The 14576-nt window shown below is 51.5% G+C and overlaps 1 protein-coding gene and 1 long non-coding RNA gene across 3 annotated transcripts; both read right to left on the minus strand.

Annotated features, from left to right (window-relative positions):
* Nucleotides 1–2450: 2450 nt before the first annotated feature.
* LOC121817824 (uncharacterized) lies at nt 2451–5500 on the minus strand. 2 transcript variants are annotated; one of them, XR_009598372.1, is made up of 2 exons: nt 5064–5500; nt 2451–3988 (listed from the first exon to the last, which is right to left on the minus strand). It is a non-coding gene; the product is annotated as an uncharacterized LOC121817824 (long non-coding RNA). The 2 variants fall into 2 exon arrangements; XR_006057875.1 differs by having other exon boundaries at nt 2451–4146.
* A 3830-nt stretch (nt 5501–9330) lies between these two features.
* Nucleotides 9331–14115, minus strand: LOC121817918 (cardiotrophin-2-like). Its single transcript, XM_060406325.1, has 2 exons — nt 13901–14115; nt 9331–11066 (listed from the first exon to the last, which is right to left on the minus strand). The coding sequence occupies exons 1-2, from the start codon at nt 14113–14115 to the stop codon at nt 10559–10561; spliced, it is 723 nt and encodes a 240-aa protein (XP_060262308.1). The 3' UTR covers nt 9331–10558.
* Nucleotides 14116–14576: the final 461 nt, after the last annotated feature.

The raw sequence follows: 14576 nt of genomic DNA on the forward strand, positions 1-14576 counted from the left end.
TCCCTGGTTTTGCATCCCTGCATTCCCTGATGAACAACTGCTTGAAGCTGCCTATTAGAATTCAGGGAAGGCCATGGAGCCTGAATGAACCTTGTTTCCTATCATTAAAGAATTGGAGGAGGGGACTTCCCTCATGGTCCAGTGGCTGGGACCCCCCAAGCCGGGGGCATGGGTTTGATCCCTTGTCAGGGAATAGATCCCACATGCTTTAACCCAGTGCAGCCAAATTAATAAATATTTAAAAAAAAAAAAAAAAAAGGGAGGACACGAAGACCTTGTGTCCAGGAGCCCCACAGGGCCCTGCACCGAGGTAAGGCCACATCTCCACACTGAGTCTCATCCTAGATTTCAGTGGAAAAAAGAATCCCCTGGGTTACTCTTACAAATATAGATTCCTGATTCCCACTCACACATTCCATAGGTCCTAAGGAGCCACTAGTGGTAATGAACCTGCCTCCCAGTGTAGCAGACTAAAGAGATGTGGATTTGATCCCTGGGTCGGGAAGATCCCGTGGAGGAAGGCACAGCAACCCAGCCCAGTATACTTGCCTGGAGAAACCCATGGACAGAGGAGTCCAGTAGGTTGCAGTCCATAGGGTCAAAAAGAGCTGGACACGATTGAAGCGACTTACAAACATGCCCCAACCACTAATGCCGAGGAAGCTGAAGTTTACTGTTCTATAAACACCCACAAGATTTTCTAGGCCTAAAACCAAGAGCAAAAAAAAAAACCGAAAAGAGATGTGAAAATGTCCTTTTCATCATGGGGTATTGGAATGCAAAATAGGAAGTCAAAGGATATCTGGAGTAACAGGCAAGTTTGGCCTTGGAGTACAAAATGAAGCAGGGGAAAAGCTAACAGACTTTTGTCAAGAGAACACACTGGTCATAGCAAACACACTCTTCAAATAACACAAGGGGCAACTCTACACATGGACATCACCAGATCTGAAATCAGATCGAGTGTATTCTTCTCAGCCAAAAATGGAGAAGTTCTGTACAGTCAATAGAAAACAAGTCCTGGGGCTGACTGGCTCAGATCATTGCTCCTTATTGCAAAATTCAGGCTTAAATTAACGAAACTAGGGGAAACCCCTAGGCCATTCAGCTGTGACCTAAATCAAATCCCTCATGATTATACAGTGAAAGTGAAAGTCGCTCAACAGGTTCAACTCTCTGTGACCCCATAGACTGTACAGTCCATAAAATAATACTGGAATGGGTAGCTTTTTCCCTTCTCCAGGGATTTCTCAACCCAGGGATTCAACCCAGGTCTCCCGCATTATGGGCAGATACTTTACCAACTGAGCTATCAGGGATGATACAGTGGAGGTGATGAATAGATTCAAGGAATTAAGATCTGGTAGACAGACTGCCTGAAGAACTATGACAGAGGTTTGTAACATTGTACAAGAGGCAGTGACCAAAACCATCCCAAAGAAAAAGAAATGCAAGAAGGCACAATGCTTGTGTGAGGAGGCTTTACAAATAGCTGAGGAAAGAAGAGAGGTAAAAAGCATGGGAGAAGAGAAGGAAAGATATACCCAACTGAGTGCAGACTTCCAGAGAACAGTAAGAAGAGATCAGAAGGCCTTCTCAAATGAACAATGCAAAGAAATCAGAGAACAATAGAATGGGAAATACTACAAAGATCTCTTCAAGAAAACTGGAGCGATCAAGGGAACATTTCATGCAAAGATGGGCACGAGAAAGGACAGAAACTATAAGGACCTAACAGAAGCAGAAGAGATTAAGACCAGGTGGCCAGAATACACAGGAGAACTACAAAAAGAGTCTTAATGAACCGGGTAACCACGATGGTGTGGTCACTAACCTAGAGCCAGACATCCTGGAGCCTGAAGTCAAGTGGGCCTTAGGAAGCATGCCTATGAACAAAGCTAGGGGAGGCGACTGAATTCTAGCTGGAGCTATTTAAAATCCTAAAAGATGATGCTGTTAAAGTGCTGTACCCAATATATTAGAAAATTTGGAAAACTCAGCAGTGGCCCCAGGACTGGAAAGAGTCAGTTTTCATTCCCATTCCAAAGAAGGGCAATGCCAAGGAATTTTCAGATTATCACACAATTGCACTCATTTCATGTGCTAGCAAACTCATGCTCAAAATCCTTCAAGCTAGCCTTTGGCAGTTAGTGAACTGAGAACTTCCGATGTATAAGTTGGGTTTAGAAAAGGCAGAGGAACCAGAGATCAAATCGCCAACATTAGCTGGATCATAGAGAAAGCAAGGGAATTCCAGAAAAAAAAAACATCTATTTTGGCTTCATTAATTACTGGAAAGCCTTTGACTGTGTGGATCACAGCAAACCATGGAAAATTCTTAGAGGTGGGAATACCAGACCAACTTACCTGTTTCCTGAGCAACCTGTATGAGGCTCAATTAGGAACAACCAAGTGGTTCAAAATTGGGAAAGGAACACAACAAGGCTAGATACTCTTACTCTGTTTATTTAACTTTATGCAGAGTACATCATGCAAAATGCAGGCTGGATGACCCACAAACTGGAATCAATATTGCCAGGAGAACTATCACAAACCTCAAATAAGCAGATAATAGCACCCTACTGGCAGAAAATGAAGAGGAACTAAAGAGACTCTTCGGAGAAGGCAAAGGCACCCACTCCAGTACTTGTGCCTGGAAAATCCCATGGACGGAGGAGCCTGGAAGGCCGCAGTCCATGGAGTCGCTGAGGATTTGACACGACTGAAGTGACTTAGCAACAGCAGCAGCAAAGAGCATCTAGATGAGGGTGAAAGGAGAGCGAAAAAGCTGGCTTAAAACTCAACATTCAAAACACTAAGATCAGGGCATGCGGTCCCATCACTTGATGGCAAGTAGAAAGGGGAAAAGTGGGAGCAGTGACAGATTTTATCTTCTTGGGGTCCAAAATCCCTGCGACTGTATGGACTGTAGCCTGCCACGCTCCTCAGTCCATGGGATTCTCTAGGCAGCAATACTGGAGTGGGTTGTCATGCCCTCCTTCAGCAGATCTTCCCCAAAGAGGGGTTGAACCCGTGTCTCCTGCATTACAGGCAGAATCTTTACCACTGAGCCACTGGGGAAAGCTGTTTTAAGTATATACAAATAATATCTGCTCATGGTAAAACTGTCAAACTGCAGAGTAGGTTACAAAGTGAAAAGCAAAAGTTCTCCATCTCTGTATGCAGTCACAATCAGCCGTCTCTCTGTCCAGCCAGCGAGGCGTGCAGGTATACCATCCGGCCCTGAGGTGCTCTATAGAGTGTGAGAAATGGCTTTGACCTTCAGTAGGCTTATATTCGGGTCTCAGTTAATGAAGTGGGGCCAGTAGTGTTTCTGCTAGGACTGAAGCAAGCCGGATGGAGACTGTGTGGATCTAGGAGTACTTGTCTTATCCCAAAGGGGCAGCCACAGTTCTGCACCAGCTCTTTCTTGTTCAAGGAAACAAAGATTGCAGACTCAGTGTTGCTGGATTCCAAGCGAAAGAAATGAGTGGTTGCTGTGCCAAACTTAACACACAGAGGATGGACATGATCAACTGGCAGATGCTATCGCTCTGAAGGTGGGCTCTGAGGCCTTGGGAATACTAGCAGTTTGAAAAAAATTATGTTATGATACTAATTATTTTTCTTTATAATTCTATATTGCTTTCTAAACCGTATTCATTTATTCAAGTATTACTTGTTTTCGGCCATGCTGGGTCTTTATCGCTGCGTGCAGGCTTTCTCCACTTTTGGCGCTGGGTACTCTTTGTGGGGTGTGCAGGTTTCTCGCTGGGGTAGCTGGTATAGGCAGGGAGCACAGGCCCTAGGTCCTGGGCTCGGTAGTGTAGCGCTCGGCTTTTGTTTCTCTGCATTATGTGGGATCTTCCCAGACCAGGGTTCAAACCCGGGTCTCTTGCATTAGCAGGCGAATTCTTTACCGCTAGACAGACCTCCAGAGAAGCTCTGAATACTAGCTTTATCACTCAGTCATTCCCAGGTTCCTCATCTATAAAATGAGAATGGTATACAGGATTCTTAGGAGAATCAAATGAGATGCTGAAAGCACATAAGAGACAGACTCTTCATAAGGCTTATATCTCAGGGAAGAGTCAAATGACTCTCATCTGGGAATGACACATATGAAGGCTTCTTTGGGACACAAACCTGAAAGATGAACAGTTAACTGGGTGAGGCGGTGAGAAGAGTGGAAAGGAAGAACCTAATCGGTAGAGGGACTGGCTCCATAAAAATCCCTGGGGAATCATGCAAGGCAAACTAAAGCAGTGAGGAGGAAGAGGAAACAATCTTCCAGGAGTCAAGGATTTCCTAAATACACTGTGAGCTAGAAGGAGCCTGAGGCCAGTCCCTGCAAATTTAGGACTTCACATCACAGCAGCCAGCCTGCGTTCAATTCCCTGCCAGAAAAACCACACTCCCCAAATCTTCCACAGGGCCCTCGAACCACAGGGGTGGTAAGTGAATAGGTTTGCAGGCAGAGGAGGAAGATTAAGAAGGCAGGTAAGAAGGTACAGTGGTAGGAAGCAGCCCCGTTTGCCTTGGCAGCTGAGGTGTCTAGAGCGGAGGGGGAGGGGGGCGCGCCGAGGGAATGGAGGTGCCTCCAAGACTGTTTGGGCTATTGGCAGCGCCCACAACTTCAGGATGAGGAATCCGCTCAGGTTGTTGAACCTCAGTCAAAGGAGAATGCGCGCCCCCTAGCAACAGTAATCGGTAGTGGACCCCGAAGGACCCAGATGAGGGGCGGGGGCGGAGGGGGTGCGGCTCAAGATGGGGTAGACTGCCTGGCACAGTTTTCTTCTCACAGTAGCCAACTCCTTCCGGCATGACGGACACCTGGGATCCCAAAACAGCTGGGCTGGAAGGGCCCTCGAGAAACGAACTACCAACACGTGCCCTGTGTCAGGCCCTGAAGGTGGGCTTTTTCGTGAACATTGTCATAACACTCTGCTTCGAGATAGGTATTGTTATCCCCATTTCTCAGAGAAGCAAAATCGAGGTTTGGTGACTTCCCAAGGAGGGGTGGGGATTTTGTATGACTCCAGACCCTTTTCCCTGGAGCTCACCTGACTTGGAAGCTACCGATTCTCTGAGGTTTGGGGGAACAAGCGTCAGGTGTGAGGCGCCGGAGTTTTCCAAGGGACAACAGCATGACAGTACTTTCGGCAAGAACCACGCCTCCCTTGTCGCCAGAACATTGATTACTGTTGCTTTCCTTTAAGAGCCTTCCCCTGAAAGATGAAGTCGTCGCCACACGGGGAGGCGGATGTTACAGATTCCTGGATTTCTCGGACGTCTTTTCTCCCTCATCCACATTGATCCCCACTGGCGACAGAAATTCTTCCCCTCCACTAGCGAGTGAAGGCACGAGACTGCATTTCCCGGCAGGTCGTCAGAAGCGGGTGGCGAGGAGAGAAGGAAACAGACTCTCCGTTTCCCTTCACTCTGAATTTGGACTGTTGGTGGAGATGCACATTTCAGCAGCGCATGTTCTTTCTCTGTTGAGCTAAGGAAGGGACTACGTCCCCCAGCAGGCACTGGCGCAGAGGATGTGCTATGCTGCCATCTTTATTGTAGTCCTTTCTCCTTTTTCCACAAGCAGTAGCCTTAGCGAATGAACTACAAATCCTAGGTCATCGTCTCCCTTTCCTCCAGCGGCCGTCTTTGCTGATAGACCCCGCCCCTTTCTCCTTCCATTGTCTGGTGGAAGATAATAGAAGGAGCCGGGAAGACTGCAACTCCCGTCAAGCTTTGCGCCGACAGGAGGGGAATTTACAGGCGGGCTAGGTGCCAAGGTGGTATAGTGAGGCGACCGCGAGAAGCTAGGTTGCCTGCCACTTTTATGGTAGTCTTCTTATCCTCTTGATCCTACCATTCTTAAGGAACTCTAGAAGGCTGCTACTGCTGCTTCTAAGTCGCTTCAGTCGTGTCCGACTCTGTGCGACCCCATAGACCGCAGCCCACCAGGCTCCCCCGTCCCTGGGATTCTCCAAGCAAGAATACTGGAGTGGGTTGCCATTTCCTTCTCCAATACATGAAAGTGAAAGTGAAGTCGTGTCCGACTCCTAGCGATCCCGTGGACTGCAGCCTACCAGGCTCCTCCATCCATGGGACCTTCCCGGCAAGAGTACTGGAGTGGGAAACTACTATTCCCATCGCACCTCGTAAGATGGACTACTAGTCACGTGTCCACCCCTCTTTCGCCATCTTGTTTGTAGTCATCTTTCCCCGGCTCAACGCTCTGCAACCAGGAGCCTTGGGGCAACCGGACTACAAACCCCGGCACCCTCTACTCCTGGCTTTTCACGTCCTCCGGCTACTTCTTTGTAGTTCCCACGGACCCCAGCAACCCTTTGATCCCACGGTAGCCCCAAGCGGCCGCAGGACTACTACTTCCGACATGCCCTGCGCATGTAAGTCCTGAAAAGTGGAGGTGGTAGGGAAGGAGGAGGCAGGGGGCGGGGTTCTTCTGGGAAAAGGAGTACAAAGGAGGAAGAGTGGAGCAGGAGGGCGGGGAAGGGAGGAGGAGCAGGGAGGGGAGGGGAGTGGCAAGAAGGAGAGGGGAGGGGGAAGAGAGGACGAAGGAGCTCAGGAGGGATGGGGGAGGCGGCCACGGCCCCGGGCCGAAGCAGCGTGGGGTCGGGGACCAGGGAGGCTGAGGCAGGCCGATTTTCCCCTCACCCTTTTCCTCTTCCCTTCCAACCTTTTCTTCCACCCTTCAGCTTGAGGAAGGACATTTATTCAAATTTTATCTAAATCTCTATCTCCCGAGGGTCGCGCGCTGGGAGGAGGGGGAGAGGACGGGGGCTAGGGGCGGGGAACGAAGCCCAGCAGCTTCCTTCACGCCCTCTGCTCGCCCGTAGCTGTAGCGCAGGGGCTGGTTCAGGGGAGGGGAGCAGGTTACAGGAATCCCGGACCCTCTCCGGGAACCGGCGGTGGGCGGGGCTTGAGCCCCTGAAACGGGGTGGGGAGGGTCCCAGGCCTGGCCCTGGACCCCTGGGCAGTGGGCGTCGGGAAGGGGCCAGTTAAAGGGCCGGGGGCGCTGGGGAGAGGCGGGGCGGGGTGGGGGGAGGGGAGCTGGGACTCAGACCCCCGGACTGAGTGGGGCCCGAGAGCTGTGCACTCTGCGCGCGAGGAGCCCCCGTTGGCCTGAGGGGACTGAGGGACTGAGCCCCCCAGAGCACGACCTCCCCCGGCAAGGGCCGCGCCGTCGCCCGTCGGAGGGCCTCGCCCCCGGCGCCCCCCATCTCCACTCGCCGCCGTCGGAGGGAGGGGCCGAGCGCCTTCGGGGTGCCGTGGACCCCGTCGTTCTGAGCGTTCCGCCGCCCGGCCCCCCCGCCGCCGATGGCCGCCGACCCGCCGGGAGCTGCCGAGAAGGGAGAGATGGCTCCTGGGACACGTGAGGTGGGTTCATGCAGCTCCTCCTCACCCCCAGACCTGGGCAGCTCCCAGGTCCATTCATCCTCAGCCCGGCCTCTCTCTCTACCTTGCCCACCCCCAGCCTCACCCTCTGTTTGCTCCAAACTCGTCATCTCCAGCCCTCTTTCCTGTTAGTCCTCAACCCTGGGCAACTGGCCTTCCTTCCTGGACCTTGCTTCCCTTTGCAGACCCCTATCCCCGCCTGCTGTTGCAGCCCTCCAAGGCTCCTCCCCTGGAGCGCTGGAGGGCTCCTTTCCCCCCATGGATGGGTCTGGAAAGGGGGAAGCTGGGGTGAGACTCTGGATATGAAGAGAGCCTCCAGGCCTGCTGAATCTGTGTGGGATCTTGGAGGATCTGGTTTGCCTGGGAAGAGAAGCCCAAGGGATTCCAGACAATTAGGGATGGAAAGCAGCTTGGGAAGCTGGGAGGCGGGGAGGGGTGCACATGAGCCCATCTTGAGTTCTATGGCGATGTCAGGCTGGATTCTAGAATCCCAGGGAATCTAGGAGATTGCCTAGGTTGACCTGAGAGACCCATAAGGAAGCTGTGTTGGAGCAGAGGGAGCTCTGTGGGGAACAGAGTCGAAATTTGGGGCCGCGGAGGGGTTCTGAAGGAAGGTCTGTGAGCACTGGGAAGTTGGGCACCCCAGTGGATCTTTAGAGGTTAGATTGGCTGAGTAGGTTCCCATTGCATCCGAGGAGGAAATCTAGGCTTTAGGGGAAGAGGAGCTGGGTGTTAGTAGCTTCTGAGAGAAAAGAGAGAGATCTGGAGTTGGCAATCAGGAATCTGTGGGGATCTGGGAGGTAAATTTGGAGTGTTTCAGCTCGGGGAGAGCTGGGGATGGAGCACATTTGGAGAACAGGGGAAGAGTTGGGACCTGTCTCAGTTGTTCCACAGACAAGGAGCCCTGGTTTTCCGGTGAGCTTTGCTGTGGGGATGTCGTGGAAAGACCCTTTTCCCTCTCGGTGTCCTTTGGTCCTCCCTGGGTCCGGCGCGGGAGTATGGAAGAAGTGTTAGAGTAAGTAGGAGTGAGGTCAGGAAGCTGGTTCTCAGGGCTCCCGGAGGAGCCAGGTGAGCTGCTTCAGGAAGAGGGTGGCCTTGCCTAGAGGGAGGGGGGTTCCCCTGGCCCCTCACAGGAGGGGCACCTCCTTGTTCCTTGTCTCCCTGGGTAGGAAGCCAAGCTCTGTCTGCCTAGGAGTGGGGGAGAGCTGCCAGGAGTTTCGCCGGCCAGGGTTCTGGTGGGTCCTGCTGACCTTGCCATCCTCCAGCCACAGCCCTTGGCGTTGCTGACGCCCCCAGTGTCGAGCTTGGACCCCCTTGGCCGCCCTCCCCAGAGCCAGGAATGGGTCTTTGCCTTCTTCGGCCTCCTTTTCACCTGTGAGAGTGGTCTCAGATTTGAAGCTAGTCTTACCCACTGTGTGACCTTGAGCAAATCACTGTGACCCTCAAGGTACCTCCTCCGTGAAATGTTTCCTTTGTTGAGTTGTAAAGGTCAAACAGCATGGATAAGAAGGTACCTGCTGCCAGGTGTAGCACACAGTAGGTATCCAAGAACCATGGGGTTGTGCTCACCTTCCTCATCCTTAGTGCTCCCCAGGGCTCCCGAGAGTGGGCCTTTCCCAGTAGCCGAGGGCCCAGCTCGCAGTGCCCTCCCGGCCGTCTCCATCCCCCCCATCTCTATCAGCGTCTCATTGTCCTCCGTCTCTCTGACCTCCGACTGCTTCTGTCTCTCTGTTTTCTTTGGACGCTTCTCCATCTCTTTTTCTCTCTGGGTCCTTCTTGTCTCCCTCTACGACTTCCCGTATCTGTCATGTCCTTGCTCCCCCGAGTTTCTCCACCGCTTGCGTCTGCCTCTCTGAGCATCTCTGTCTTCCCGTGTCCTGTTTCCTCTTGGCCCACTGTCACCTGTGCATATCTCCACCTCATCTCAAGGAAGGGACACCTGTCACTCTGTTTGCCTCTGTCCTTCTCTCTGTCGTGTCCTGGCCAGGAACACACCTGTTGGCCCTGTGGTGGAAGGGCTACTCCAGACAGATTTCAGCCACCTTCGCCCAGGGTCACTCTACCTGCTGCTCTCCCTGTCCCCCATCCCACCCCTTGTGGCCCTGCCGCCTCTCCCTTTGATGCCCTCCACCCCTTCCCCTCCCTCTGCCCTAATCCACACCTTCCCTTCTCCTCAAGTCAGGTTTATGGAGACAAAAAAAAAAAAAAAAAAATCTCACCCCTTTGAAGAGTTTTATTTATGAGAATAAATTAATCTTTTCTAAATAAAATGTTTAACAAGAACATTGAATTTACCAGTATATACAGTCGTTGACAATAGGGAAACACATTTAAGGAGAATAAGATCCTTGGAGTATGGCCTGGTCCCCCCAGCCATCCGCAAAGGCCACACTATAAATAGGAGCTTTCAGGAGAGCCCAGGCCCAGGATGCCATCTGTCATCCCGAACTGGATGTGTCCTGAGCAAGAAACAGATGTGACTCAGGTCCTTAGCTTTTCAAGAGTCAGACATCCATTGAACAGGAGTAAGCACTGTAAGATGGAAAGTTGGAGCAGTGGCCACACTCAGAGAGGTAGTCTAGAGCAGGAAGTGAACTCCAGAAAAAAGAGAGGCCTCGTTGCTCAGAAAGTCCATATCTTTATGCAGGAAGTGAGGTCAACAGAGACAAGAAGGCTGTCCCTGGATCTCCCCTAAATGACAGGAAGGGGACCAACTGCACTCCCCCTGTAGACTGGGAAGTGAAAGTGAAAAGTGTTTGTCACTCAGATACGTCCCCCTCTTTGTGACCCCATGGACTGTAAGTAAAGCCTCTTCAAAGAGGTATTTCTTTCCACCCAGGAAGTGAGCCACCAGTACCACTGGAATGGGAATTCATGAGATGCTGTCCATGGAGTCCCACCGAGATCTGGAAGGGAGGCCACAGGATCTGGGCAGGAAGCCCAGGCATAAGGTCTAGAGGCCTGTCCCCAGGAAATGTTCCCAGATACGTGGTACACAAGCCCTGCTAGACAACGTGTGTCTCCTTTCTAGCCAAGAAGCAAGGCAGAAAAGAATCCCTGGTGAGAAAAAAACAAAACAAAACAGGAAAAAATCAGCTGTGAAAGGGAAAGGGTTGCAGCCCTAACAGAAGTTCCACCTCTATTGAGAGTATTTGTCCTTGAGCTCACCCAAGAAAGTCACAACTCGGTCTGTCCAAAGGCCATAGTCCCGGACTATTACATATCCTCGACACTTCTTCTGGAAGGCCGTGTTCCCTAAGGGGACAGTACCGAGGGGTGGGTTTGCTGGGGGGGTGGGCAGGCCCAGGGCAGTCATGATGCCAGCCAAGTTGCCCGCTAGGCCTTTGGCCTTGAGTCTTTCTTCCCAAAGCTGATTCTCCACCATGGAATTGTCAGGGTTCAGGTTACTCTGGTCAACGATCGCAAGCAGGAGGTGCTGGCTGAAGGACAAGAAGGCCTCGTGGGTGAGGCTCAGACGTACTGCATCTTCTAGGCCATGCCAGTTCTCGAAGTGCATGGCAGTTGGAGGCAGGGTTCTGAGCTTGAGTTCGGGGAGTGAGAAGTCGGGATCACTAAAGGGAGTGCTTTGGTGCTGGAGCTGCACGAGAGACAGAGACAGATGAGAGTGAGGTGATCCAAACGCTGCCCTAGGGTGCCCCTGAATTCACATCTGCCTTCCATGAGACTGGCCTCTTTCTAGGGGGAGTCATCATTCCCTGCCTCGGGGAGTTGATGAAAGGTTCTAGCACAGAGCCCCAGTTCTCTTAGGCTTCAACTCAGCCTCCTCCACATACAACTTGTGCGACTTTGAATCACAGCTTCAGTAATTCCCACATGGCGCTGTAATGGTGAAGATGATAAGATGTAATAGACATGAGGCACTTAGCACTTGGCATACGATTAGGGTGTTAATACCATTCACTAATGACATCTTTATATTAATATCATGAACACTATGATGATGTTACTTATTACCATATTTGCAAGGTAACCACATGACAATGTGGTTAAAGCTGTATTTCCTTTTTATTCACATTCTTGAGGGGTTAATATTTGTTCACTTGTAAATAATTATTAATGTTGAATTGAAATATAAGGTTATTGAGTTAATGCCTTCTCCATTAAATTTCTCACCTCCACAAACCTAGACCCGCAGAATTTTGGTGCACACTGATAAAGTCTGTACTTGATAGATCACCTAGTCCTACACTCCCATTTTACAAATGGGGAAACTCAGGGTCCTCAAAGCTACCCAGAGGATGGCGGCAGATATGAGACTAGAAATTAGAGGCAGGGACTTCCCTGGTGTTCAGCAGTTGAGAATCTGCCTGCCAAAGCAGGGGATGTGGGTTCGATCCCTGCTCCAGAAAGATCCCCCATGCCGTGGGGCCACTAAGCCTGCGGACAGCAACTCCTGAGCCCTCACTCCTAGAGCACATGCTTCGTGACAGTAGAAGCCACCACAGTGAGAAGCCCAAGACTGCAAAGCAGAGGAGGCCCCGCTCCCGAAATTACAGAAAGCCTGTGACAGCCACGAGGACCCAGCACAGCCCCAGAGAAGGAAACTAGATTTTACAGAAGGAAACAAGAGACTAGGTTCGGTAGATTCACGTGGACCTAGATATGGTACAGTGGAAGAGTCACAAGCTCCAGGGCCTCCAGGGCCAGGTGGGTCCCGTCACCCGGAGAAGAAGCAGATTGGGTTTGGCTGCGGCACAGCGACTGGAGGCCAGCAGGACCCCTGTGCCTGTTTTGGACAGGTTTTCAGGTTCAACATTTGAACAAGCATCGCATGGCCTAAACAAAACATCTGTGGGTCAGACCCAGCCAGCAGGCTGCTGCTTTGAACTTCCAGACAGTTTTGGGACCTCAGGTAAATTATTCCCCATCTAGAGCTCAGATTCCTGGCCTTTCCCTCGTGGTCCAGTGGTTAAGACTCTGCCCTGCAATGCAGGGGGTGTGGGTTCAATCCCTGGTTGAAGAGCTAAGATGTCACCTGCCTCGCAGCCAAGAAACCCAAAGGATAAAACAGAAGCAGTATGGTAACAAACTCACTAAGGACTTTAAAAATGGCCCACATCCAAAATCAAAAAGAGGGCTTCCCTGGTGGCTCTGTGGATAAGAATCCTCCTGCCAATGCTGGAGACACGGGTTCCTGATCCAGGAAGATGCCACGTCGTAGATCAACTAAGCCCGTGCACTGCAACTACTGAGCCTGTGCCCTAGAGCCAGGGAGTCGCAACTGCTGAGCCCACATGCCCCAAATACTGAAGCCTTGCGAGCCCGAGAACCTGCGCTCAGCAAGGAGGGAAGCCACCACAGTGAGAACCTGCACACCACAACTAGAGAGGAGATGCCACTCAGGAAAACTAGAGAAGTGCTCAGTGCTGAGTCACTTGTGGCGTGTCCAACTCTCTGCGATGCCATGGACCATGGCCTGCCAGGCTCCTCTGTCCACGGGATTCTCCAGGCAAGAATACTGGAGTGGGTTGCCATTTCCTTACTCCAGTGATAAAGTGTGAAGTGAGTGAAGTCGCGTAGTCGTGTCTGACTCTTTGAGACCCCATGGACTGTAGCCTAACAGCCTCCTCTATCCCTGGGATTTTCCAGCAAGAGTACTGCAATAGATTGCCATTTCCTTCCCCGAAACTAGAGAAGAAACGAAACTGAATAACGAAGATCCAGCACAGCTCATGGAGAAGGCAATGACACCCCACTCCAGTACTCTTGCCTGGAAAATCCCATGGATAGAGGAGCCTGGTAGGCTGCAGTCCATGGGGTTGCGAAGAGTCAGACACGACTGAGCGACTTCACTTTCACTTCTCACTTTCCTGCGTTGGAGAAGGAAATGGCAACCCACTCCTTTGTTCTTGCCTGGAGAATCCCAGGGACGGCAGAGCCTGGTGGGCTTCCGTCGATGGGGTCGCATAGAGTCGGACACGACTGAAGCGACTTAGCAGCAGCAGCAGCAGCACAGGCCAAAAGAAATACAATAATAAAAGTATATACAAGTTTTTAAAAAATCTAAAAAGCCACCTCAGTTCTCTCATCTGTAAAAACGGGTCATAATTTTGCCTCCTAGAGCTATCTGAGGAGCCAGTAAGATAATGAGGCTGAATCTCCCAGCATGGCATCGGCTCACGAAAGCATGGGCAGAGGTGGTCATGGGCAGACTCATGAGCCTGTAAATAAAACACTTCCCCTAGGTGCTTCCTTTGAATCTTCTGACAGTCCTGAGAGGTCAGCCAAGTCATGATCAGCATCCCATTTGGCAGATGAGGAAGCTAAGACAGGGAGAGAAGGAATGACCTGCCCAAGGTCACCCAGCCATGAGTGACCTCATTCCTGTGGGCGTGTCTCTGGCTGGCAGAGCCCCTGGAGCCCAGGAGCCATGGAGGAGCCTTCTTCCAGCCTCATTCTGCCTCCTTCCCCAGGGCTGGGCCAGGAGGGTGAGAGCCGCCTCCCCTCGCGCCCTGCTCACGGCCCGTCACTCACGTAAGTCTGCAGCAGGGTGGAAGTCTGCGTCTGCATGTGGAGCGCCAGGTTATAGGCTTGCTTGACAGACTCGGCTGTGGACATGGGGGCTCCCAAAGGGAGAGGGGGCAGCAGCAGGGCCAGCAGGCAGAAGGGGGCTGGCAGGAAGAAATCAGAGGTCAGCATCAAGTCCCTGACCTCCCTGCCGATTCGCTCATTCATCATAACAGCCCCTCATATGGATTCAGCCCTTGTGGCTTACAACGGTCTTGTATGTGCCACTCAAGGCAGAATACCCTGTTAGCAGGTTCTTTCTAGCCCAGAATATTCCCTTGGGACTTCTCCGCTGGTCCAGTGGCTAAAGACTCTGAGCTCCCAAACAGGAGGCCCCGAGTTCAATCCCTGGTCAGGGAACTAAACGCACAGGCCACAACTGAGAATTTGCATGCCGCCACGACTAAGAACCAGCACAGCCAAAGAAGACAAATTTTTATTTTTTCTTTTAAAATGCAATTTTATATAAATAAATATTTAAAAGAAAGAAAAATTCGCCTGACCTCCAGACTCATGTATTCAATTTCCTACTTGATGTTTTCCCTTGGAGGTTAATGAGCATCTCAAGTCAAAATATCCACTGCTGAGCTCTAGCTGCCCTGTTCCGCTCCTTCCCTGGTCTTTCCCAT

This window comes from Ovis aries, chromosome 24 (assembly GCF_016772045.2).
Source record: "Ovis aries strain OAR_USU_Benz2616 breed Rambouillet chromosome 24, ARS-UI_Ramb_v3.0, whole genome shotgun sequence".
Classification (NCBI taxonomy): Eukaryota; Metazoa; Chordata; class Mammalia; order Artiodactyla; family Bovidae; genus Ovis; species Ovis aries.

Coding starts and splice junctions, on each gene's coding strand:
- LOC121817918 (XM_060406325.1), bottom strand. CDS start 14,115: ATGAATGAGCGAATCGGCAGGGAGGTCAGGGACTTGATGCTGACCTCT. Junction 11,067..13,900: donor ACTTACGTGAGTGACGGGCC/GTGAGCAGGGCG, acceptor GGGGCACCCTAG/GGCAGCGTTTGGATCACCTC.